The following is a 21,939-nucleotide window of genomic DNA, read 5'->3' on the forward strand; positions in this document are numbered from 1 at the left end:
TAGACTACCGGCCACTCCACAGTCACAGAGGTCCCTAGACTACCGGCCACTCCACAGTCACAGAGGTCCTTGGACTGCCGGCCACTCCACAGTCACAGAGGTCCCTGGACTGCCGGCCACTCCACAGTCACAGAGGTCCCTGGACTGCCAGCCACTCCAGTCAGAGATAATAATAAAGTAATTGTTTATGTCAGTGGGGTGGATGAGGGAGGTTAGGGATGGTCCCTGGTGAAGATAAGAGAGCGTTGAGTTGTGAGAGAAACTCTGGGCTGGTGTCATGACCACTCGGAGTCATACACCTTAACAGTACCTACCTGGCAACTGTGGTTGCAAATATAACACATAGATAAATGCATAACATGTATAGAATAGTTGAACACTAAAAACAGACTACATGAAGGAAAGGTGACATAGCTGCCAGGATAGCTGGACATACCAAGGCCAGAGGGATATAACAAAGGAGGGGGTCAGTCAAATGACTAACTGATGACCAATAGACATAGTTTGCATATTTTTAGGACGTAGAGATGCAGAAGGAATGACAGAGAAGACACATAGTCTGTTGCTCTGAGATAAAGACACACATACATAGTAACATATTGAGCTAAGTGCAGAGCCAAAGCATAGGGCTGTAAAATAGAGGAATGTAAACTATTTTTAGTATAGCTGGACACGCTAGAAACTGAGGAGACACAGTCTACTGATCTTAGATAATACACAAACAAAAGAATGCATTTAGTTAAGTGCAGGAACAAAGCAAGGGTCTTGTCATCATTATAATCTGATGGAAAGCAGGTATGGGCATTACTGGGCTGAACAAGCAGGATGCACGGATTGGGATGTAACGTCATTTACAGATGGGATGGGCTCATATGCAATATGTGAATAAATACTGGAACAGGGCTCTGGAAAAAGGGTGAGTCCCGTGGGGCTCTCCGGCTTCTGATACGGGGGTGTATTAAAAGTCTATCATTGAATTCAAAAAGTTATTGGTCGTGTCATGTTTGAATCTATTGGCCACTACACAACGAAGGCTACTTACCGTGACTCAGCGATTAGCCTTGAGATTGACTATCTAGACAAAGCCCTGGGCCAGTGTTGGTACTCCTGACAGCACCACCCGCCGCAAGGAGACCTCCTACTTCTGGATGCTGCACTTTCAGAAGAGCTTGAGCACGATCATTTGTAAAATTGTCGAACCAGGAGTGTGACGGAAGAATGACCCCCCCCCTTTTAATAAATCGGATACAGAAGGGAATTTATAGTTAAACACATTCTCTTCCTTCACAGACCTTAATGGGTATTTCCTCCACCTACCTGGTGAAGTAATCGGTTGCCGTCAGACACCAGCTGTTGGCCTGGATGTCGTGAAGGGTCCACCCCAGAACATTTCAAGTGTTAAAAGAGAAGATGACTTTAATCGTACCCGTGTCATACGTACATTTGATATATTAATATTAAACTCTGTTTGTGGTCAAATAAAACAACTCATCAACATAACATTTGAATTGTGACAACACTTACCGATCATGTGCCATGATGAAACAGCTTTGATGGGCTTCGACTCCGGCGCCACAGTCTTCACCCTTTCAAACGTCTGGCAGGCTAGACAGGGTTTACGGACCTTTTAAGCAAAAAGTGACACATTGAAACATAAGTGTGCGTTCTGATATGACATTCATCAAACATCGAGAATAATTTCACAGATAATAGAATGTGATTGGAAAACAAAAGGTTATTTCACTTACTGTCCACATCCTTAACAATCTCACTCCAGAAGAAGCGTAGGTTGATTTTGGCGACCATGCGCTTCACTCCGAAATATTCAACATGCATCTCTGTCAGCTTCTCCTCCTTAGTGAAAATAACCCTCCTCTGTGGCTGGCCATCCTTCTCCCAGTAGGTACATGTGATTAACTCACAAGTTGGAAGACAACAGTTGTTGAAATACTAATTAAATTTGCACTGCTGTCTTTCTCTTTATCCATCTCTCTCTGTCTTACACTCTCTTCCCATCTCTCCTGTCTCTCTCTCTGTCTTACACTCTCTTCCCATCTCTCCTGTCTCTCTCTCTCTCTCTCTCTCTGTCTGTCTCTCTCTCTCTCTCTCTCTCTCTCTCTCCTGTCTCTCTCTTTCTCTCTCCTGTCTCTCTCTCTCCTGTCTCTCTCTCTCTCGCTCTCTCTCTCTCCTGTCTCTCTCTCTCTCTCGCTCTCTCTCTCGCTCTCTCTCTCTCCTGTCTCTCTCTCTCTCTCTCTCTCTCTCTCTCTCTCTCTCTCTCTCTCTCTCTCTCTCTCTCAAGCAAAGATACCCAGTTAGGGCAGTTGGAATTACCACAATTGATTACACCTATCCATTTGATTGATCAAGGTTACTTCTAGCTAGATACCTCAATATGACAGCCAAAAAAACTGAAATGTTAGCTAGCAATATGTAGATGACCAACAAACGTTAGCTAGATGGAAAATGGTTGTTAAATGGTTGTACATAAATCCTTACAGTTTATCTAACAGTAATATAAATTAACTGGTACACTGAATTGTGAATTTCTCTGCCCCCTATGAATGTTGCGCCTCTTATCAAGATGTGCTTTTCCTGGTTGGAAAAATCAAATAAAATCTCCTTGAAGGATGCCATTAAAGTGCAAGATACATACAAACAGAAAGCAGTGTAAAATAACAGTTAGCTGGCTAGATAACGTTAGCTAAATAAAACTGTCTGTCTGGCAAGATAGCTGACGAGGCAGACTGAGGTAAATAAGTAGCTAAAATCTTCTTCTTTTTTTAAACAGCTTAAATTATTTATTTAACAATATTTGCTCATATAAAAGCAAAAAAATTGAAAAAAAAGTCGGAAGTTTAAATACACCTTAGCCAAACACATTTAAACTCAGTTTTTCCACAAATCCTGACATTTAATCCTAGTCAAAATGACCTGTCTTAGGTCAGTTAGGATCACCACTTTTATATTAAGAAAGTGAAATGTTAGAATAAAAGTAGAGATAATGAATTATTTCAGCTTTTTATTTATTTCATTACATTCCCAGTTTACATACACTCAATTAGTAGTTGGAAACATTGCCTTTCAATTGTTTAACTTGGGTCAAACGTTTCGAGAAGCCTTCCACAAGCTTCCCACAATAAGTTTGGTGAATTTCGGCCCATTCCTCCTGACAGAGCTGGTGTAACTGAGTCAGGTTTGTAAGGCCTCCTTGCTCGCACACAATTTTTCAGTTCTGCCCACAAATTTTGTATAGGATTGAGGTCAGGGCTTTGTGATGGCCACTCAAATACTTTGATGTTTTTGTCCTTAACTTTGGAAGTATGCTTGGGGTAATTGTCCATTTGGAAGACCCATTTGCGACAAACATCCTGACTGATGTCTTGAGATGTCGCTTCAATATATCCACATAATTGTCCGCCTCATGATGCCATCTATTTTGTGAAGTGCACCAGTCCCTCCTGCAGCAAAGCACCTCCACAACATGACGCTGCCACCCCTCGTGCTTCACGGTTGGGATGGTGTTCTTCGGCTTGCAAGCCTCCCCCATTTTCCTCCAAACATAACGATGGTCATTATGGCCAAACAGTTCTATTTTTTTGTTTCATCAGGCCAGAGGACATTTCTCCAAAAGTACGATCTTTGTCTCCATGTGCAGTTGCAAACCGTAGTCTGGCTTTTATGGTGGTTTTAGAGCAGTGGCTTCTTCCTTGCTGAGCGGCCAAAACAGGTTATGTCGATATAGGACTCGTATTACTGTGGATATAGATTATTTTGTACCTGTTTCCTCCAGTATCTTCACAAGGTCCTTTACTGTTGTTCTGGGATTAATTTGCACTTTTCACACCAAAGTACGTTCATCTCTAGGAGACAGAACCCATCTCCTACCTGAGCGGTATGACGGCTGCGTGGTCCCATGGTGTTTATACTTGCGTACTATTGTTTGTACAAATGGACGTGGTACCTTCAGGCGTTTGGAAATTGCTCCCAAGGATGAATCAGACTTGTGGAGGTCTACAATGTTTTTTCTGAGGTCTTGGCTGATTTTAAAAATTTTCCCATGATGTCAAGAAAAGAGGCACTGAGTTTGAAGGTATGTCTTGAAATACATCCACAGGTACACCTCTGATTGACTCAAATGATGTCCATTAGCCTATCAGAAGCTTCTAAAGCCATGACATAATTTTCTGGAATTTCCCAAGCTGTTTAAAGGTACAGTCAACTTAGTGTATGTAAACTTCTGACCCACTGGAATTGTGATACAGTGAATTATAAGTGAAATAATCTGTCTGAAAACAATTGTTGGAAAAATGACAGAAAGTAGATGTCCTAACCGACTTGACAAAACTATAGTTTGTTAACAAGAAATTTGAGGAGTGGTTGAAAAATTAGTTTAGTGACTCCAACCTAAGTGTACTTAAACGTTTAACACATTTAAATGTTTTAAGGTGAATGCACCAATTTGTAAGTCGCTCTGGATAAGAGCGTCTGCTAAATGACTTAAATGTAAATGTTTTACTCGCGTGATGAAGGTGCGGTGAAGGAGAGCCTGCAGGGTTTTGGCAGCGGTGTCGGTGGTCCTCAAAGCGAGCAAAGAAGTTAGGTAAGGTAACTGAACTAAACGACCATCGCCCGTAGCACTCACCTCTGTCATCATGAAGTACTTTGAGAGACTAGTCAAGGACCATATCACCTCCACCCTACCAGCCACCCTAGAAAAAAAAAAAGAAGGAAATTCAAAATCTCTCGGTAGCTCAATGTACGGTAGTTGCCTGGTAATACATGAAGAGAGAAAACACCACAGCTCAATCAAAGCCGTCTCACCTATAGCAGAGACCTTTCTTCCTTTCTCAGACTCATCCTCCGGCTTCAAAAAAAAAGAAATTCAAAATCTCTCGGTATGGTAGCTCAATGTAGTGGGACATTGGTCTAAGGAACTGCATCGCAGTGTTGCAGCATCACTACAGCCTGTGGTTCGATCCTGGCCATGACCGGTAGTGCCGTAGGGCCAGTGTCGTCCGGATTAGGGCTTTTACTTGGCTCATCTCGCTCTAGTGACTCCTTGTGGAGGGCCGGGCGACTGCAAGCTGACTCTGGTTGTCAGTTGAACTGTGTTTCCTCTGTTTCCTCTGACACATTGGTGTAGCTGGCTTCCGGGTTAAGCAGGTTGCCTGGTAATACATGAAGAGAGAAAACACCACAGCTCAATCAAAGCTGTCTCACCTACACCAGAGACCTTTCTACACACCCACTCACCCTGGTCGCCATATTGGGATTCAGATACTTATCCCATTTCAGTCACGCCCTGAACTTCTTATTCTTTGTTTTCTGTAATGTTTTGGTTTGGTCAGGGTGTGACGAGGGGTGATGTATGTGTTTTCTGTATTAGTTTGGTTTGGTCAGGGTGTGACGAGGGTGATGTGTGTGTTTTCTGTATTAGTTTGGTTTGGTCAGGGTGTGACGAGGGGTGATGTATGTGTTTTCTGTAATGTTTTGGTTAGGTCAGGGTGTGACGAGGGGTGATGTGTGTGTTTTCTGTAATGTTTTGGTTTGGTCAGGGTGTGACGAGGGGTGATGTGTTTTCTGTAATGTTTTGTTAGGTCAGGTGTGACGAGGGGTGATGTATGTGTTTTCTGTATTAGTTTGGTTTGGTCAGGTGTGACGAGGGTGATGTGTGTGTTTTTCTGTATTAGTTTGGTTTGGTCAGGGTGTGACGAGGGGTGATGTATGTGTTTTCTGTAATGTTTTGGTTAGGTCAGGGTGTGACGAGGGGTGATGTGTGTGTTTTCTGTAATGTTTTGGTTTGGTCAGGGTGTGACGAGGGGTGATGTGTTTTCTGTAATGTTTTGGTTAGGTCAGGGTGTGACGAGGGGTGATGTATGTGTTTTCTGTATTAGTTTGGTTTGGTCAGGGTGTGACGAGGGTGATGTGTGTGTTTTCTGTATTAGTTTGGTTTGGTCAGGTGTGACGAGGGGTGATGTATGTGTTTTCTGTAATGTTTTGGTTAGGTCAGGTGTGACGAGGGGTGATGTGTGTGTTTTCTGTAATGTTTTGGTTTGGTCAGGGTGTGACGAGGGGTGATGTGTGTGTTTTCTGTAATGTTTTGGTTAGGTCAGGTGTGACGAGGGGTGATGTATGTGTTTTCTGTAATGTTTTGGTTAGGTCAGGGTGTGACGAGGGGTGATGTGTGTGTTTTCTGTAATGTTTTGGTTAGGTCAGGGTGTGACGAGGGGTGATGTATGTGTTTTCTGTAATGTTTTGGTTAGGTCAGGGTGTGACGAGGGGTGATGTGTGTGTTTTCTGTATTGTTTTGGTTAGGTCAGGGTGTGACGAGGGGTGATGTATGTGTTTTCTGTAATGTTTTGGTTAGGTCAGGGTGTGACGAGGGGTGATGTATGTGTTTTCTGTAATGTTTTGGTTTGGTCAGGGTGTGACGAGGGGTGATGTATGTGTTTTCTGTAATGTTTTGGTTAGGTCAGGGTGTGACGAGGGGTGATGTATGTGTTTTCTGTAATGTTTTGGTTAGGTCAGGGGTGTGACGAGGGGTGATGTATGTGTTTTCTGTAATGTTTTGGTTTGGTCAGGTGTGACGAGGGGTGATGTGTGTGTTTTCTGTAATGTTTTGGTTTGGTCAGGGTGACGAGGGGTGATGTGTGTGTTTTCTGTAATGTTTTGGTTAGGTCAGGGTGTGACGAGGGTGATGTGTGTGTTTTCTGTAATGTTTTGGTTAGGTCAGGTGTGACGAGGGGTGATGTATGTGTTTTCTGTAATGTTTTGGTTAGGTCAGGGTGTGACGAGGGTGATGTGTGTGTTTTCTGTATTGTTTTGGTTAGGTCAGGGTGTGACGAGGGGTGATGTATGTGTTTTCTGTAATGTTTTGGTTAGGTCGGGGTGTGACGAGGGTGATGTATGTGTTTTCTGTAATGTTTTGGTTTGGTCAGGGTGTGACGGGGGTGATGTATGTGTTTTCTGTAATGTTTTGGTTAGGTCAGGGTGTGACGAGGGGTGATGTATGTGTTTTCTGTAATGTTTTGGTTTGGTCAGGGTGTGACGAGGGGTGATGTATGTGTTTTCTGTAATGTTTTGGTTAGGTCAGGGTGTGACGAGGGGTGATGTATGTGTTTTCTGTAATGTTTTGGTTAGGTCAGGGTGTGACGAGGGGTGATGTATGTGTTTTCTGTATTGTTTTGGTTTGGTCAGGGTGTGACGAGGGGTGATGTATGTGTTTTCTGTAATGTTTTGGTTTGGTCAGGTGTGACGAGGGGTGATGTGTGTGTTTTCTGTATTAGTTTGGTTTGGTCAGGGTGTGACGAGGGTGATGTATGTGTTTTCTGTAATGTTTTGGTTAGGTCAGGTGTGACGAGGGGTGATGTATGTGTTTTCTGTAATGTTTTGGTTAGGTCAGGTGTGACGAGGGGTGATGTGTGTGTTTTCTGTAATGTTTTGGTTAGGTCAGGGTGACGAGGGGTGATGTATGTGTTTTCTGTAATGTTTTGGTTTGGTCAGGTGTGACGAGGGGTGATGTGTGTGTTTTCTGTATTAGTTTGGTTTGGTCAGGGTGTGACGAGGGGTGATGTATGTGTTTTCTGTAATGTTTTGGTTAGGTCAGGTGTGACGAGGGGTGATGTATGTGTTTTCTGTAATGTTTGGTTAGGTCAGGGTGACGAGGGGTGATGTGTGTGTTTTCTGTAATGTTTTGGTTAGGTCAGGTGTGACGAGGGTGATGTGTGTGTTTTCTGTAATGTTTTGGTTAGGTCAGGGTGTGACGAGGGTGATGTATGTGTTTTCTGTAATGTTTTGGTTAGGTCAGGGTGTGACGAGGGGTGATGTGTGTGTTTTCTGTATTGTTTTGGTTAGGTCAGGGTGTGACGAGGGGTGATGTATGTGTTTTCTGTAATGTTTTGGTTTGGTCAGGGTGTGACGAGGGGTGATGTATGTGTTTTCTGTAATGTTTTGGTTAGGTCAGGGTGTGACGAGGGGTGATGTATGTGTTTTCTGTAATGTTTTGGTTTGGTCAGGGTGTGACGAGGGGTGATGTATGTGTTTTCTGTAATGTTTTGGTTAGGTCAGGGTGTGACGAGGGGTGATGTATGTGTTTTCTGTAATGTTTTGGTTAGGTCAGGGTGTGACGAGGGGTGATGTATGTGTTTTCTGTAATGTTTTGGTTTGGTCAGGGTGTGACGAGGGGTGATGTGTGTGTTTTCTGTAATGTTTTGGTTTGGTCAGGGTGTGACGAGGGGTGATGTGTGTGTTTTCTGTAATGTTTTGGTTTGGTCAGGGTGTGACGAGGGGTGATGTGTGTGTTTTCTGTAATGTTTTGGTTTGGTCAGGGTGTGACGAGGGGTGATGTGTGTGTTTTCTGTAATGTTTTGGTTAGGTCAGGGTGTGACGAGGGGTGATGTATGTGTTTTCTGTAATGTTTTGGTTAGGTCAGGGTGTGACGAGGGGTGATGTGTGTGTTTTCTGTAATGTTTTGGTTAGGTCAGGGTGTGACGAGGGGTGATGTATGTGTTTTCTGTAATGTTTTGGTTAGGTCAGGGTGTGACGAGGGGTGATGTGTGTGTTTTCTGTATTGTTTGGTTAGGTCAGGGTGTGACGAGGGGTGATGTGTGTGTTTTCTGTAATGTTTTGGTTAGGTCAGGGTGTGACGAGGGGTGATGTATGTGTTTTCTGTAATGTTTTGGTTTGGTCAGGGTGACGAGGGGTGATGTATGTGTTTTCTGTAATGTTTGGTTTGGTCAGGGTGTGACGAGGGTGATGTATGTGTTTTCTGTAATGTTTTGGTTAGGTCAGGGTGACGAGGGTGATGTATGTGTTTTGTTAGGTCAGGGTGTGACGAGGGGTGATGTATGTGTTTTCTGTAATGTTTTGGTTAGGTCAGGTGTGACGAGGGGTGATGTATGTGTTTTCTGTATTGTTTTGGTTTGGTCAGGGGTGTGACGAGGGGTGATGTATGTGTTTTCTGTAATGTTTTGGTTTGGTCAGGGTGTGACGAGGGGTGATGTGTGTGTTTTCTGTATTAGTTTGGTTTGGTCAGGGTGTGACGAGGGTGATGTATGTGTTTTCTGTAATGTTTTGGTTTGGTCAGGGTGTGACGAGGGTGATGTATGTGTTTTCTGTAATGTTTTGGTTAGGTCAGGTGTGACGAGGGGTGATGTGTGTGTTTTCTGTATTAGTTTGGTTTGGTCAGGTGTGACGAGGGTGATGTATGTGTTTTCTGTAATGTTTTGGTTTGGTCAGGTGTGACGAGGGGTGATGTATGTGTTTTCTGTAATGTTTTGGTTAGGTTTGACGAGGGGTGATGTGTGTGTTTTCTGTAATGTTTGGTTAGGTCAGGGTGTGACGAGGGGTGATGTGTGTGTTTTCTGTAATGTTTTGGTTAGGTCAGGGTGTGACGAGGGGTGATGTATGTGTTTTCTGTAATGTTTTGGTTTGGTCAGGGTGTGACGAGGGGTGATGTATGTGTTTTCTGTATTAGTATGGTTAGGTCAGGTGTGACGAGGGTGATGTGTGTGTTTTCTGTATTAGTATGGTTAGGTCAGGGTGTGACGAGGGGTGATGTGTGTGTTTTCTGTAATGTTTAGGTTAGGTCAGGTGTGACGAGGGGTGATGTATGTGTTTTCTGTATTGTTTTGGTTTGGTCAGGTGTGACGAGGGTGATGTGTGTGTTTTCTGTATTAGTATGGTTTGGTCAGGGTGTGACGAGGGGTGATGTGTGTGTTTTTCTGTAATGTTTTGGTTAGGTCAGGGTGTGACGAGGGGTGATGTATGTGTTTTCTGTAATGTTTTGGTTAGGTCAGGTGTGACGAGGGGTGATGTAAGTGTTTTCTGTAATGTTTTGGTTAGGTCAGGGTGTGACGAGGGTGATGTGTGTTTTCTGTAATGTTTTGGTTTGGTCAGGGTGTGACGAGGGTGATGTATGTGTTTTCTGTAATGTTTTGGTTTTGGTCAGGGGTGACGAGGGGTGATGTGTGTGTTTTCTGTAATGTTTGGTTAGGTCAGGTGTGACGAGGGGTGATGTGTGTGTTTTCTGTAATGTTTTGGTTAGGTCAGTGTGACGAGGGTGATGTATGTGTTTTCTGTAATGTTTTGGTTAGGTCAGGATGTGACGAGGGGTGATGTGTGTGTTTTCTGTAATGTTTTGGTTTGGTCAGGGTGTGACGAGGGGTGATGTGTGTTTTCTGTAATGTTTTGGTTAGGTCAGGGTGTGACGAGGGGTGATGTGTGTGTTTTCTGTAATGTTTTGGTTAGGTCAGGTGTGACGAGGGGTGATGTGTGTTTTCTGTAATGTTTTGGTTTGGTCAGGGTGTGACGAGGGTGATGTATGTGTTTTCTGTAATGTTTTGGTTAGGTCAGGGTGACGAGGGGTGATGTGTGTGTTTTCTGTATTGTTTTGGTTTGGTCAGGTGTGACGAGGGGTGATGTATGTGTTTTCTGTAATGTTTTGGTTAGGTCAGGGTGTGACGAGGGGTGATGTATGTGTTTTCTGTAATGTTTTGTTAGGTCAGGTGTGACGAGGGGTGATGTATGTGTTTTCTGTAATGTTTTGGTTTGGTCAGGGGTGTGACGAGGGGTGATGTATGTGTTTTCTGTAATGTTTTGGTTAGGTCAGGTGACGAGGGGTGATGTATGTGTTTTCTGTAATGTTTTGGTTTGGTCAGGGGTGACGAGGGGTGATGTGTTTTTCTGTAATGTTTGGTTTGGTCAGGGTGACGAGGGGTGATGTATGTGTTTTCTGTAATGTTTTGGTTAGGTCAGGGTGTGACGAGGGTGATGTGTGTGTTTTCTGTATTAGTTTGGTTTGGTCAGGGTGACGAGGGGTGATGTATGTGTTTTCTGTAATGTTTTGGTTTGGTCAGGTGTGACGAGGGGTGATGTATGTGTTTTCTGTAATGTTTTGGTTAGGTCAGGTGTGACGAGGGGTGATGTGTGTGTTTTCTGTAATGTTTTGCTAGGTCAGGTGTGACGAGGGGTGATGTATGTGTTTGGTTAGGTCAGGGTGTGACGAGGGGTGATGTGTGTGTTTTCTGTAATGTTTGGTTTGGTCAGGGTGTGACGAGGGGTGATGTGTGTGTTTTCTGTAATGTTTTGGTTAGGTCAGGTGTGACGAGGGGTGATGTATGTGTTTTCTGTAATGTTTTGGTTAGGTCAGGGGTGTGACGAGGGGTGATGTATGTGTTTTGGTTAGGTCAGGGTGTGACGAGGGGTGATGTGTGTGTTTTCTGTAATGTTTTGGTTTGGTCAGGGTGTGACGAGGGGTGATGTATGTGTTTTCTGTAATGTTTTGGTTAGGTCAGGTGTGACGAGGGGTGATGTGTGTGTTTTCTGTAATGTTTTGGTTTGGTCAGGGTGTGACGAGGGTGATGTATGTGTTTTCTGTAATGTTTGGTTAGGTCAGGGTGTGACGAGGGGTGATGTGTGTGTTTTCTGTAATGTTTTGGTTAGGTCAGGGTGTGACGAGGGGTGATGTATGTGTTTTCTGTAATGTTTTGGTTTTGGTCAGGGTGTGACGAGGGTGATGTGTGTGTTTTCTGTATTAGTTTGGTTTGGTCAGGGTGTGACGAGGGGTGATGTATGTGTTTTCTGTAATGTTTTGGTTAGGTCAGGGTGTGACGAGGGGTGATGTAAGTGTTTTTGTTGCTGTCTAAGGGTTTTGAATGTCTGTGTGTTAGTTGCCTGCCTCTGCACTTATCATATATAGCTTCGCGTTCGTTTTGTTGTTTTGTAAGTTTGTTTAAGTGTTTCTTCGTTTCATTAAATGAGAAGATGTTTTCATCTCACGCTGCGCCTCCGTCTCATCCACAACAACGAACGAGACAATTTTATCGAACTGATGACAGAGACTTTTCTGCCAAAACGTCCACTGAGTGACGCAAAGAAACCACTCAAACGTGTGCAGACTCGTTACAACTTTTGTGACCAAATGAAAGTGGTCTTGTTTCAATCATACATTTTTTTTTTCAACAAGAGAGGAGTTGCCATATCTATACAATAAACTATTTTTCCATAACCTTTATCGAGCCAATTAAGAAGGAATATCATAGTAACTTGTAATGACGTGCGAAGGAAAATGTGGGTTTCCTCAAAATAATAATTATTGCAAGCTATGACATGATGTAATAAAGGAATTTGCATATGTGACAAAAGATAATATAATTTGCCCAGATCAATTATCCATCAATGGATGTGGATTTAACTCTACTATGACTGCTATGATTAAGCAATAAGGCACAAGGGGGTGTGGTATATGTCCAATGTACCACGGCTAAGAGCTGTTCTTATGTACGACACAGCGCGGAGTGCTTGGATACAGCCGTTAGCCGCGGTTTATTGGCCATATACCACAACCCCCGGGGTGCCTTATCGCTATTATAAACTGGTTACCAATGTAATTAGAGCAGTAAAAAGTCATGTTTTGTCATACCTATATGGTCTGATATACCACGGCTTTCAGCCAATCAACATTCAGGGCTACAACCAGGTTTATAATTGTAAATAAATCCCTTTGTGCATGTACATAACTACAGATAAATCCGGTGATCAAAGTTGGACAGTGGATCTCGAAATCTCTGAGCAAGAAACACTTGGATGCACATAAAAACACTAATGTTAGGCTATTTTCTGGCAACTGTGCTGTTATTATCAAATCAAATATATACAGGGGGTACCGCTGTACAGAGTCAATGTGGAGGCTATATACAGGGGGTACCACTGTACGAAGTCAATGTGGAGGCTATATACAGGGTATTACGGTACAGAGTCAATGTGGAGGCTATATACAGGGGGGTACTGGTACAGAGTCAATGTGGAGGCTATATACAGGGGGGTACTGGTACAGAGTCAATGTGGAGGCTATATACAGGGGGTACCACTGTACAGAGTCAATGTGGAGGCTATATACAGGGGGGTACTGGTACAGAGTCAATGTGGAGGCTATATACAGGGGGTACCGGTACAGAGTCAATGTGGAGGCTATATACAGGGGGTACTGGTACAGAGTCAATGTGGAGGCTATATACAGGGGTACCACTGTACAGAAGTCAATGTGGAGGCTATATACAGAGTGTTACGGTACAGAGTCAATGTGGAGGCTATATACAGAGTGTTATGGTACAGAGTCAATGTGGAGGCTATATACAGGGGTACCGGTACAGAGTCAATGTGGGAGGCTATATACAGGGGGTACCGGTACAGAGTCAATGTGGAGACTATATACAGGGGTACCGGTACAGAGTCAATGTGGAGACTATATACAGGGGTACCGGTACAGAGTCAATGTGGAGGCTATATACAGGGTACCAGTACAGAGTCAATGTGGAGGCTATATACAGGGGTACCGGTACAGAGTCAATGTGGAGGCTATTTACAGGGATACGGTACAGAGTCAATGTGGAGGCTATATACAGGGGTACTAGTACAGAGGCAATGTGGAGGCTATATACAGGGGTACCGGTACAGAGTCAATGTGGAGGCTATATACAGGGGTACCGGTACAGAGTCAATGTGGAGGCTATTTACAGGGGATACCGGTACAGAGTCAATGTGGAGGCTATATACAGGGGGTACCGGGACAGAGTCAATGTGGAGGCTATATACAGGGGTACTGGTACAGAGTCAATGTGGAGGCTATATACAGGGTGTTACGGTACAGAGTCAATGTGGAGGCTATATACAGGGGTGCCGGGACAGAGTCAATGTGGAGGCTATATACAGGGGGCCGGGACAGAGTCAATGTGGAGCTATATACAGGGGTACCGGGACAGAGTCAATGTGGAGGCTATATACAGGGGTACCGGGACAGAGTCAATGTGGAGGCTATATACAGGGGGTACCGGTACAGAGTCAATGTGGAGGCTATATACAGGGGGTACCGGGACAGAGTCAATGTGGAGGCTATATACAGGGGGTACCGGTACAGAGTCAATGTGGAGGCTATATACAGGGTGTTATGGTACAGAGTCAATGTGGAGGCTATATACAGGGGGTACTGGTACAGAGTCAATGTGGAGGCTATATACAGGGTATTACGGTACAGAGTCAATGTGGAGGCTATATACAGGGGGTACCGGTACAGAGTCAATGTGGAGGCTATATACAGGGTGTTATGGTACAGAGTCAATGTGGAGGCTATATACAGGGGGTACCGGTACAGAGTCAATGTGGAGACTATATACAGGGGGTACCGGTACAGAGTCAATGTGGAGACTATATACAGGGGGTACCGGTACAGAGTCAATGTGGAGGCTATATACAGGGGGTACCGGTACAGAGTCAATGTGGAGGCTATATACAGGGGGTACCGGTACAGAGTCAATGTGGAGGCTATATACAGGGGGTACCGGTAGAGTCTATGTGGAGGCTATATACAGGGGGTACTGGTACAGAGGCAATGTGGAGGCTATATACAGGGGGTACCGGTACAGAGTCAATGTGGAGACTATATACAGGGGGTACCGGTACAGAGTCAATGTGGAGACTATATACAGGGGGTACCGGTACAGAGTCAATGTGGAGGCTATATACAGGGTGTTATGGTACAGAGTCAATGTGGAGGCTATATACAGGGGGTACCAGTACAGAGTCAATGTGGAGGCTATTTACAGGGGATACCAGTACAGAGTCAATGTGGAGGCTATATACAGGGGGTACCAGTACAGAGTCAATGTGGAGGCTATTTACAGGGGATACCAGTACAGAGTCAATGTGGAGGCTATATACAGGGGGTACCAGTACAGAGTCAATGTGGAGGCTATATACAGGGGGTACCAGTACAGAGTCAATGTGGAGGCTATTTACAGGGGATACCAGTACAGAGTCAATGTGGAGGCTATTTACAGGGGTACCAGTACAGAGTCAATGTGGAGGCTATTTACAGGGATACCAGTACAGAGTCAATGTGGAGGCTATTTACAGGGGATACCAGTACAGAGTCAATGTGGAGGCTATTTACAGGGGATACCAGTACAGAGTCAATGTGGAGGCTATTTACAGGGATACCAGTACAGAGTCAATGTGGAGGCTATTTACAGGGGTACCAGTACTGAGTCAATGTGGAGGCTCTATATATACAAAAGTGACTATGCATAGATAATAAACAGTGAGTAGCAGCAGTGTAAACACAAATGTAAATAGTCCGGGTGGCCATTTGATGAGTTTAGTTGTTGAGCAGTCTAATGGCTTCATGTGCCAGATGTTAAGAATATACAAACCGTTATCAAAAATGGCCCATTTTTAAGAGATTGACTTGTCATTTCAATAGACATAGACTACAGTCTAAAATCTGGGTTTATGATTCTTTAATGACATGTTTTGTCATGGTTTGCTTAGATAAAGGCAGGTAGCCTATAGCCCCCTGATAGGCCTACATCTAATTCAATATAGTTTACAGTAGCCCAGACAAGATGTAGGTAGACAAGATGTAGGCTGAACGATTTAGCATCTTGCTTAGTTCAAATTAATACGAATTTATTCAACATGAATAGTGAGGCGATTTCTCAATAAGAAGTGCTTGTTTCCCAATAGCCTGCTGAAATATGCTATTAAGGATGGGGGTCATAATTGAATGAACTGAATATGCTTGTCAACAACAGCCAGTGTTAATTAGTTTTACCTGTGGCCTAATCGGACTACTGTTTACAGTCAATCTAATGCGTTCATAATGACAAAAAGGCTACAACAACAATAGACTGACGTCATAGGCTATTTATTACGTTGGTTCGTCAGCTCCAGGAAAGCTACACAAGTGGCACAAACACTGGCAACGATTCCAGTGATTTCAACATTATTATTGTATCAAATGGTAGCCCAGTGTCATATACATTATTCATAGGCTACTTGATGGCCGATAGAGGCAAATGTGTATTTATCCACGTTTAGTTTCATTGAGGACTTTCCCCATAAATAAATAAAAAATATCCATAAAATTATATTTCAATTGTCCACTCCGGCAGCCCCCGAGACCCAAGAACCGAGCATGAAGCACTTCGCTTGGTACCGTTTTCTTTAATTAAGCAAAGTCAACATGAAAATGTAGTTTAAAACCACCTCCGAGCGGATTCATGTAAATGAGCAGTAGTGCGCCCAAAGTAGTTTTCAAGTGATTTGTCTACATTATTTATTGGTATACATCAGTTCTAGAGTATTAACATGTTTAATGGAAAAGGTTTGGACATATGAGTCTCCGTGATGACAAACTAAACCGACTACCTTTAAGTGTCACAACGTGTGCTGCTCTCGCTCCTCTCATAACTGTCGCTCTCTCTCAGCGCACATCCGGTCTTCCCCATCACTCACTCAGCAACAGCAGGTCACAGTGAAATATATATATATATATTTTTAGGATAAAATATTTTTGTCGGCCGCGGTGCAATTTAAAAATGACCCAAAACCCCAACCCGCGCAATAAATTATCTGTCATGACATTGTTTTCAAAGTGGCCCAATTTAAGTGGAAAACCTAAAACATGGCAATTCTGAGCATATTGTCTAGAACAAGCAAGCAGGAGGGCAATCACGAGCTAGCGAGATCCTATTTGCGCGATGTAGTATTATTTGCATATTTCTGTTAGGAACGCCTCCCTTGTGCATGTGCGCAAACTCAATTAGACCTTTCAATGTTTCTAAACAAAGCTTATATATTTTGTTAGACTTGGCAAGGCGTCAAGTCTATAAAACTTAGTGCACTGTAATTGGTAACATGTTTTATTTTGGGGAACCTAACAGTAGATTAAAATCTGATATTTAATCGATGAGAAAATGTGCAGAATATCGGCCCAGTTTCATCTAGTTCCATCCTCTCCTACTACCCGAGACTGGACTTCCTCTCACTACCATATTTGATAGTGAGAAACGGTTCTAAACGGATGCTTCAGCGTTATAGCCCCTGTCACGTGTCTGGATTTCCCCGTCTGTACGTGATGAAACGGCTATTGTTGCATCCGCTCGACCCGGGTTCACTGAGTTATAATGAGAACACCCCCGTTTCATATGCGCTTATTGCAGCTTTGAGGTTTACAGGCACAGGAAATGGTTCCTTTTCCTGGATAGGCCGGAAAAAGTGAGTGATGGTCCCAAATATATTTCCTGTGTCTATGAACCTCACAGCTGAGCCAGTAATAGCGCATATCATATAAAAAATATATATAAAAAATATATATATATATATATATACAAATATAATATATATATATATTTTTTTAATTATATATAAAAATATTTCGATATTTTTTGTATTGCAACAATAATAACAATATTACACATCAATACAGGGACATTCCTGTGAATACAATGAAAACATGTAGTAATAGATCACCAATTAGACATTAACAGACGTTCAGAGACATGACTTCTGTAATAGGGCATATAAATCAGGACAACCAGCACTTGTAGGAAGGGTCAAGCGATTGATGTTTGCGCCCCTTTCACAGAGAGCGCTGTACACAGAAATATCGGTTGTAAACCGGTCCAGCACTGCTCTAAGTCCCTTCATATGTTATTTCACGAGGTAGACTGGCTCTGTCAATCCCTGTTTATCCCTTTATATGTTATTTCACGAGGTAGACTGGCTCTGTCAATCCCTGTTAATCCCTTTATATGTTATTTCACGAGGTAGACTGGCTCTGTCAATCCCTGTTAATCCCTTTATATGTTATTTCACGAGGTAGACTGGCTCTGTCAATCCCTGTTAATCCCTTTATATGTTATTTCACGAGGTAGACTGGCTCTGTCAATCCCTGTTAATCCCTTTATATGTTATTTCACGAGGTAGACTGGCTCTGTCAATCCCTGTTAATCCCTTTATATGTTATTTCACGAGGTAGACTGGCTCTGTCAATCCCTGTTAATCCCTTTATATGTTATTTCACGAGGTAGACTGGCTCTGTCAATCCCTGTTAATCCCTTTATATGTTATTTCACGAGGTAGACTGGCTCTGTCAATCCCTGTTAATCCCTTTATATGTTATTTCACGAGGTAGACTGGCTCTGTCAATCCCTGTTAATCCCTTTATATGTTATTTCACGAGGTAGACTGGCTCTGTCAATCCCTGTTAATCCCTTTATATGTTATTTCACGAGGTAGACTGGCTCTGTCAATCCCTGTTAATCCCTTTATATGTTATTTCACGAGGTAGACTGGCTCTGTCAATCCCTGTTAATCCCTTCATATGTTATTTCACGAGGTAGACTGGCTCTGTCAATCCCTGTTAATCCCTTCATATGTTATTTCACGAGGTAGACTGGCTCTGTCAATCCCTGTTAATCCCTTTACTTTCATATCACATTGAAATCATTTCAGAAATGGAGAACATGCACTGTTTTAACTTGCTTTATGTCAATCGCAGCCAACAGTATTTTTCAGTTACATCGTGTTTCTGTCCGCCTTCTTCCAATTACGCGCAGGTGTTCAGAGCATGGAAAATAGCTAGTTATAGCACAGGTGGTCACCTCTGTATTCCCAAAACACCAGCTGGAACATGGATATGACCGTGTGGGAACAATAACCTAAAAACAAATTCCCACTGATATGAAAGATACGTTCCAAAACCGTTCCGTAAGTGGTGCGTGTTTTACGTTCAGAGTGTCGGGGCTCTTAATAAAAGTTCCCGGGAAGAAGATACGTTAATCAAAGGCATGTAATGGTCTATGAATCGGGTAGGGCTGTCCACGCCTACAACCAGAGCAGAGGTACAACTTCTATTGAGAGCTATTATACCAGCTAGTATCACTATGACCGAAGTGGTAAGACAAATGCACATTTGTACTGAAGACAGATTGTCAAGGAAAGCAATTAGTGGCGCTTATCTGGTGACAGTTCCACCTCCACCACCCACCAAATTCTAAACTCCAAGACTGGATGTGTTTTGATGGTGTGTGTCATGTGTATTGGCTGCAGATGGAGATAGTGGCCTCATCTCAGAGTTCACAACCATTTACAGAGTTAAACCACTGCTCTCGCGAGATCCAAGGGCTCGTGCAATGGGTCTTATGAAACTGTTTCACGGATCTCGCGTGAATACGCCACTGACGGCAGTGAAATTGAGGCAGGGGTGAGAGGTACCCATGAGATGTTTTGAGAATTTTTATACAATTATTTATTTAAATAAAAATGGCCGCCGTAGAGAGCGGAGACGAGAGACTGTAAGTGTGAATTACACGTATTCACCATTTCAATGTCGAGTTAGATGAATGTTCAAGCCGTTTAAAATGTATTGCTGTATTTAGCTAAAGTAATGCGTTGTATGTTTGTTATGAACTGGTCAGCAGGCAAGCTTACTGAAAGAGGCGTTCTGAGTACGTCATCAAATTATACAGAAATAAGTATTGCCCTACTTTAGCAGATCATCATAGATGAGCAAGGAAATGGTCTCCGTTAGATTGCTGTCGTGTGTGTGTCATTTACTGACCTCTGAAAACACAGCCTGTAGATTTGTAAATATATTTACTGTCAACAAAAATATATCCAGTTGTGTTGTGTTTGCACTCTATTTGTCCACATCCTCCACCCTCATAACCAATTTGGCTTGCTGGCTAAATAGCTGGATAGGATGTAGCGTCATCTGGTTACACATGTGGCCATTTGACGTGGTAATTTTGCGACAGAATAGCCACATATCATTACTGTGTTGTTATGACGTAAACCATTTATTTATTTTCTTTACGTAGAAAATAGTTTTTTTTTGGGTTATGACGACTGTTATCGTCTAGCTAAATACTAGAGCAAGCTGACATGGGTTGGCCCATTTTCTAGAATAACAAATAATGTTATGGAGCAATCAAGGTATTGCTTTAATAGCATGAAGGACTAATTATCATCTGGTACAAACAAACAACACATGTATTATAAATATTCTTTATGTGCATTACAATTATTCAGTTAGGTTGAAGTGAATAGCATATTGTGATGTAGCTGCTGCTGTAGGCTACTTCTAACTTTACTGTTGTGTAGATCAGAATAATGATAAGATGTAAGATGCTAGTGTGTATGTGGACCGACCATGTGCAGTTCAAAATATTCGAACCATTCACATCTCTTGCCTCGTGGCTTCTCTGACTGGCTGCTTCATTCGATATGCCTGCTATCGGGAAGGTGCTTATTTCCACAGTGAGTAGAATATGGTTCAGCCCAGTTTAGGCAGTCTGAAGTTTTGGCCCTTAATACCATATATGTATATATTTCACATACGTGAAGAAACAGCACAACACAATATTTCCCCTCCCCCAAATTTTTTTATATTTTTTATGACCTTTGTGAATAGGTAGTGAGTTGATTGGGAGCACGCCAAGGTTTGTAATTTATCGGTGACTTTTTGTTTAAAACATGTTGTACTCTTATCGGCATTGAAGATAAGTTTGCAAAATTCTTGGAACTTTCAATAAATTCCCTGGTTTTCCAAAAAAAAACTTGGTTGGAGGATACTGGACTTCCTGTTTATTCCCACCAGTTTCCGGGAATCCTCAAACTGGGATTTCGGAAAAACCAGGGAATTTAGTGACATTTACAGTACATTTGTTGGGGGGCAACCCTAGCTAAGGATAGCCATTCTCCATATTTTCTGGTCTGGTGAGCTGAGACCATGCCTCTGCTCTGCCTCTGCCCCTCATGACTAACGTTGTCTTCCACAGCAGTGAGGAGAAGAGTGAAGATGCCAACCAGAATCAGAGCTCCAACGACAAGGACCCTAAGACACACAGCAAGCCAAAGAAGGTGAGGCGGGAGCGGAGGGATATGGAGAAGGACAGGCTGGAGTCTTCATCCACCACCACTATGTCCTCCCCTCCTCATCCTCCAGTCCAGCAGCCCAGTGCGCTGCTTGCTGAGGCGGGGCCCTCGGTGCCCATGGTTACTGCAGCTGGCGAGGCCTCCCCTGCTTCGCCCAAACAGAGGAGGTCCATCATCAGGGACCGAGGTCCGCTCTACGACGACCCCTCTCTGCCCCAGGGCTGGACACGTAAACTCAAACAACGCAAGTCTGGGCGGTCTGCCGGGAAGTTTGACGTCTACTTGATGAAGTGAGTAGGCTATGAGAGAGAGCCAAATCAAGAATTGTCTCTCAAAAGCATATCTGAAATAATGTCATGATATGATCATATTAAATATAATACAGAGAGATGTGATACAGAGATGTGATACGGAGAGATATGATACAGAGAGATATGATACAGAGAGATATGATACAGAGAGATATGATACAGAGAGATATGATACAGAGAGATATGATACAGAGATATGATACAGAGATATGATACAGAGATATGATACAGAGAGATATGATACAGAGAGATATGATACAGAGAGATATGATACAGAGAGATATGATACAGAGAGATATGATACAGAGAGATGTGATACAGAGAGATATGATACAGAGAGATATGATACAGAGAGATATGATACAGAGATATGATTCAGAGAGATGTGATACGGAGAGATATGATTCAGAGATATGATACAGAGAGATATGATACAGAGAGATATGATACAGAGAGATGTGATACAGAGATATGATTCAGAGAGATGTGATACAGAGAGATATGATACAGAGATATGATACAGAGAGATATGATACAGAGAGATGTGATACAGAGATATGATTCAGAGAGATGTGATACAGAGAGATATGATACAGAGAGATATGATACAGAGATATGATACAGAGATATGATTCAGAGACATATGATACAGAGAGATATGATACAGAGAGATATGATACAGAGATATGATACAGAGAGATATGATACAGAGATATGATTCATAGAGATATGATACAGAGAGATATGATACAGAGAGATGATTCAGAGATATGATTCAGAGAGATATGATTCAGGGAGATATGATACAGAGATATGATACAGAATGATATGATTCAGAGAGATATGATACAGAGAGATATGATTCAGAGAGATATGATACCGAGAGATATGATTCAGAGATATGATTCAGAGA

The 21,939-nt window shown here is 42.8% G+C and overlaps 1 protein-coding gene across 2 annotated transcripts in view; it reads left to right on the forward strand.

Moving 5' to 3' along the window:
- The window catches only part of LOC118375043 (methyl-CpG-binding protein 2-like), a 92,412-nt gene that overhangs the window by 46,616 nt on the left and 23,857 nt on the right, over nt 1–21,939 (forward strand). The window contains exons 1-2 of one of the 2 annotated variants that reach the window (XM_052481290.1): nt 19,054–19,133; nt 20,619–21,005. In XM_052481290.1, the coding sequence (XP_052337250.1) occupies nt 19,102–19,133; nt 20,619–21,005 (419 nt within the window). In that variant the 5' untranslated portion in view covers nt 19,054–19,101. Of the gene's footprint in view, nt 1–19,053; nt 19,134–20,618; nt 21,006–21,939 lie in introns of those variants that run through there. The other variant, XM_052481291.1, reaches the window with a different exon arrangement.

Source organism: Oncorhynchus keta, chromosome 27 (genome assembly GCF_023373465.1).
Source record: "Oncorhynchus keta strain PuntledgeMale-10-30-2019 chromosome 27, Oket_V2, whole genome shotgun sequence".
In the NCBI taxonomy this organism is placed as follows: Eukaryota; Metazoa; Chordata; class Actinopteri; order Salmoniformes; family Salmonidae; genus Oncorhynchus; species Oncorhynchus keta.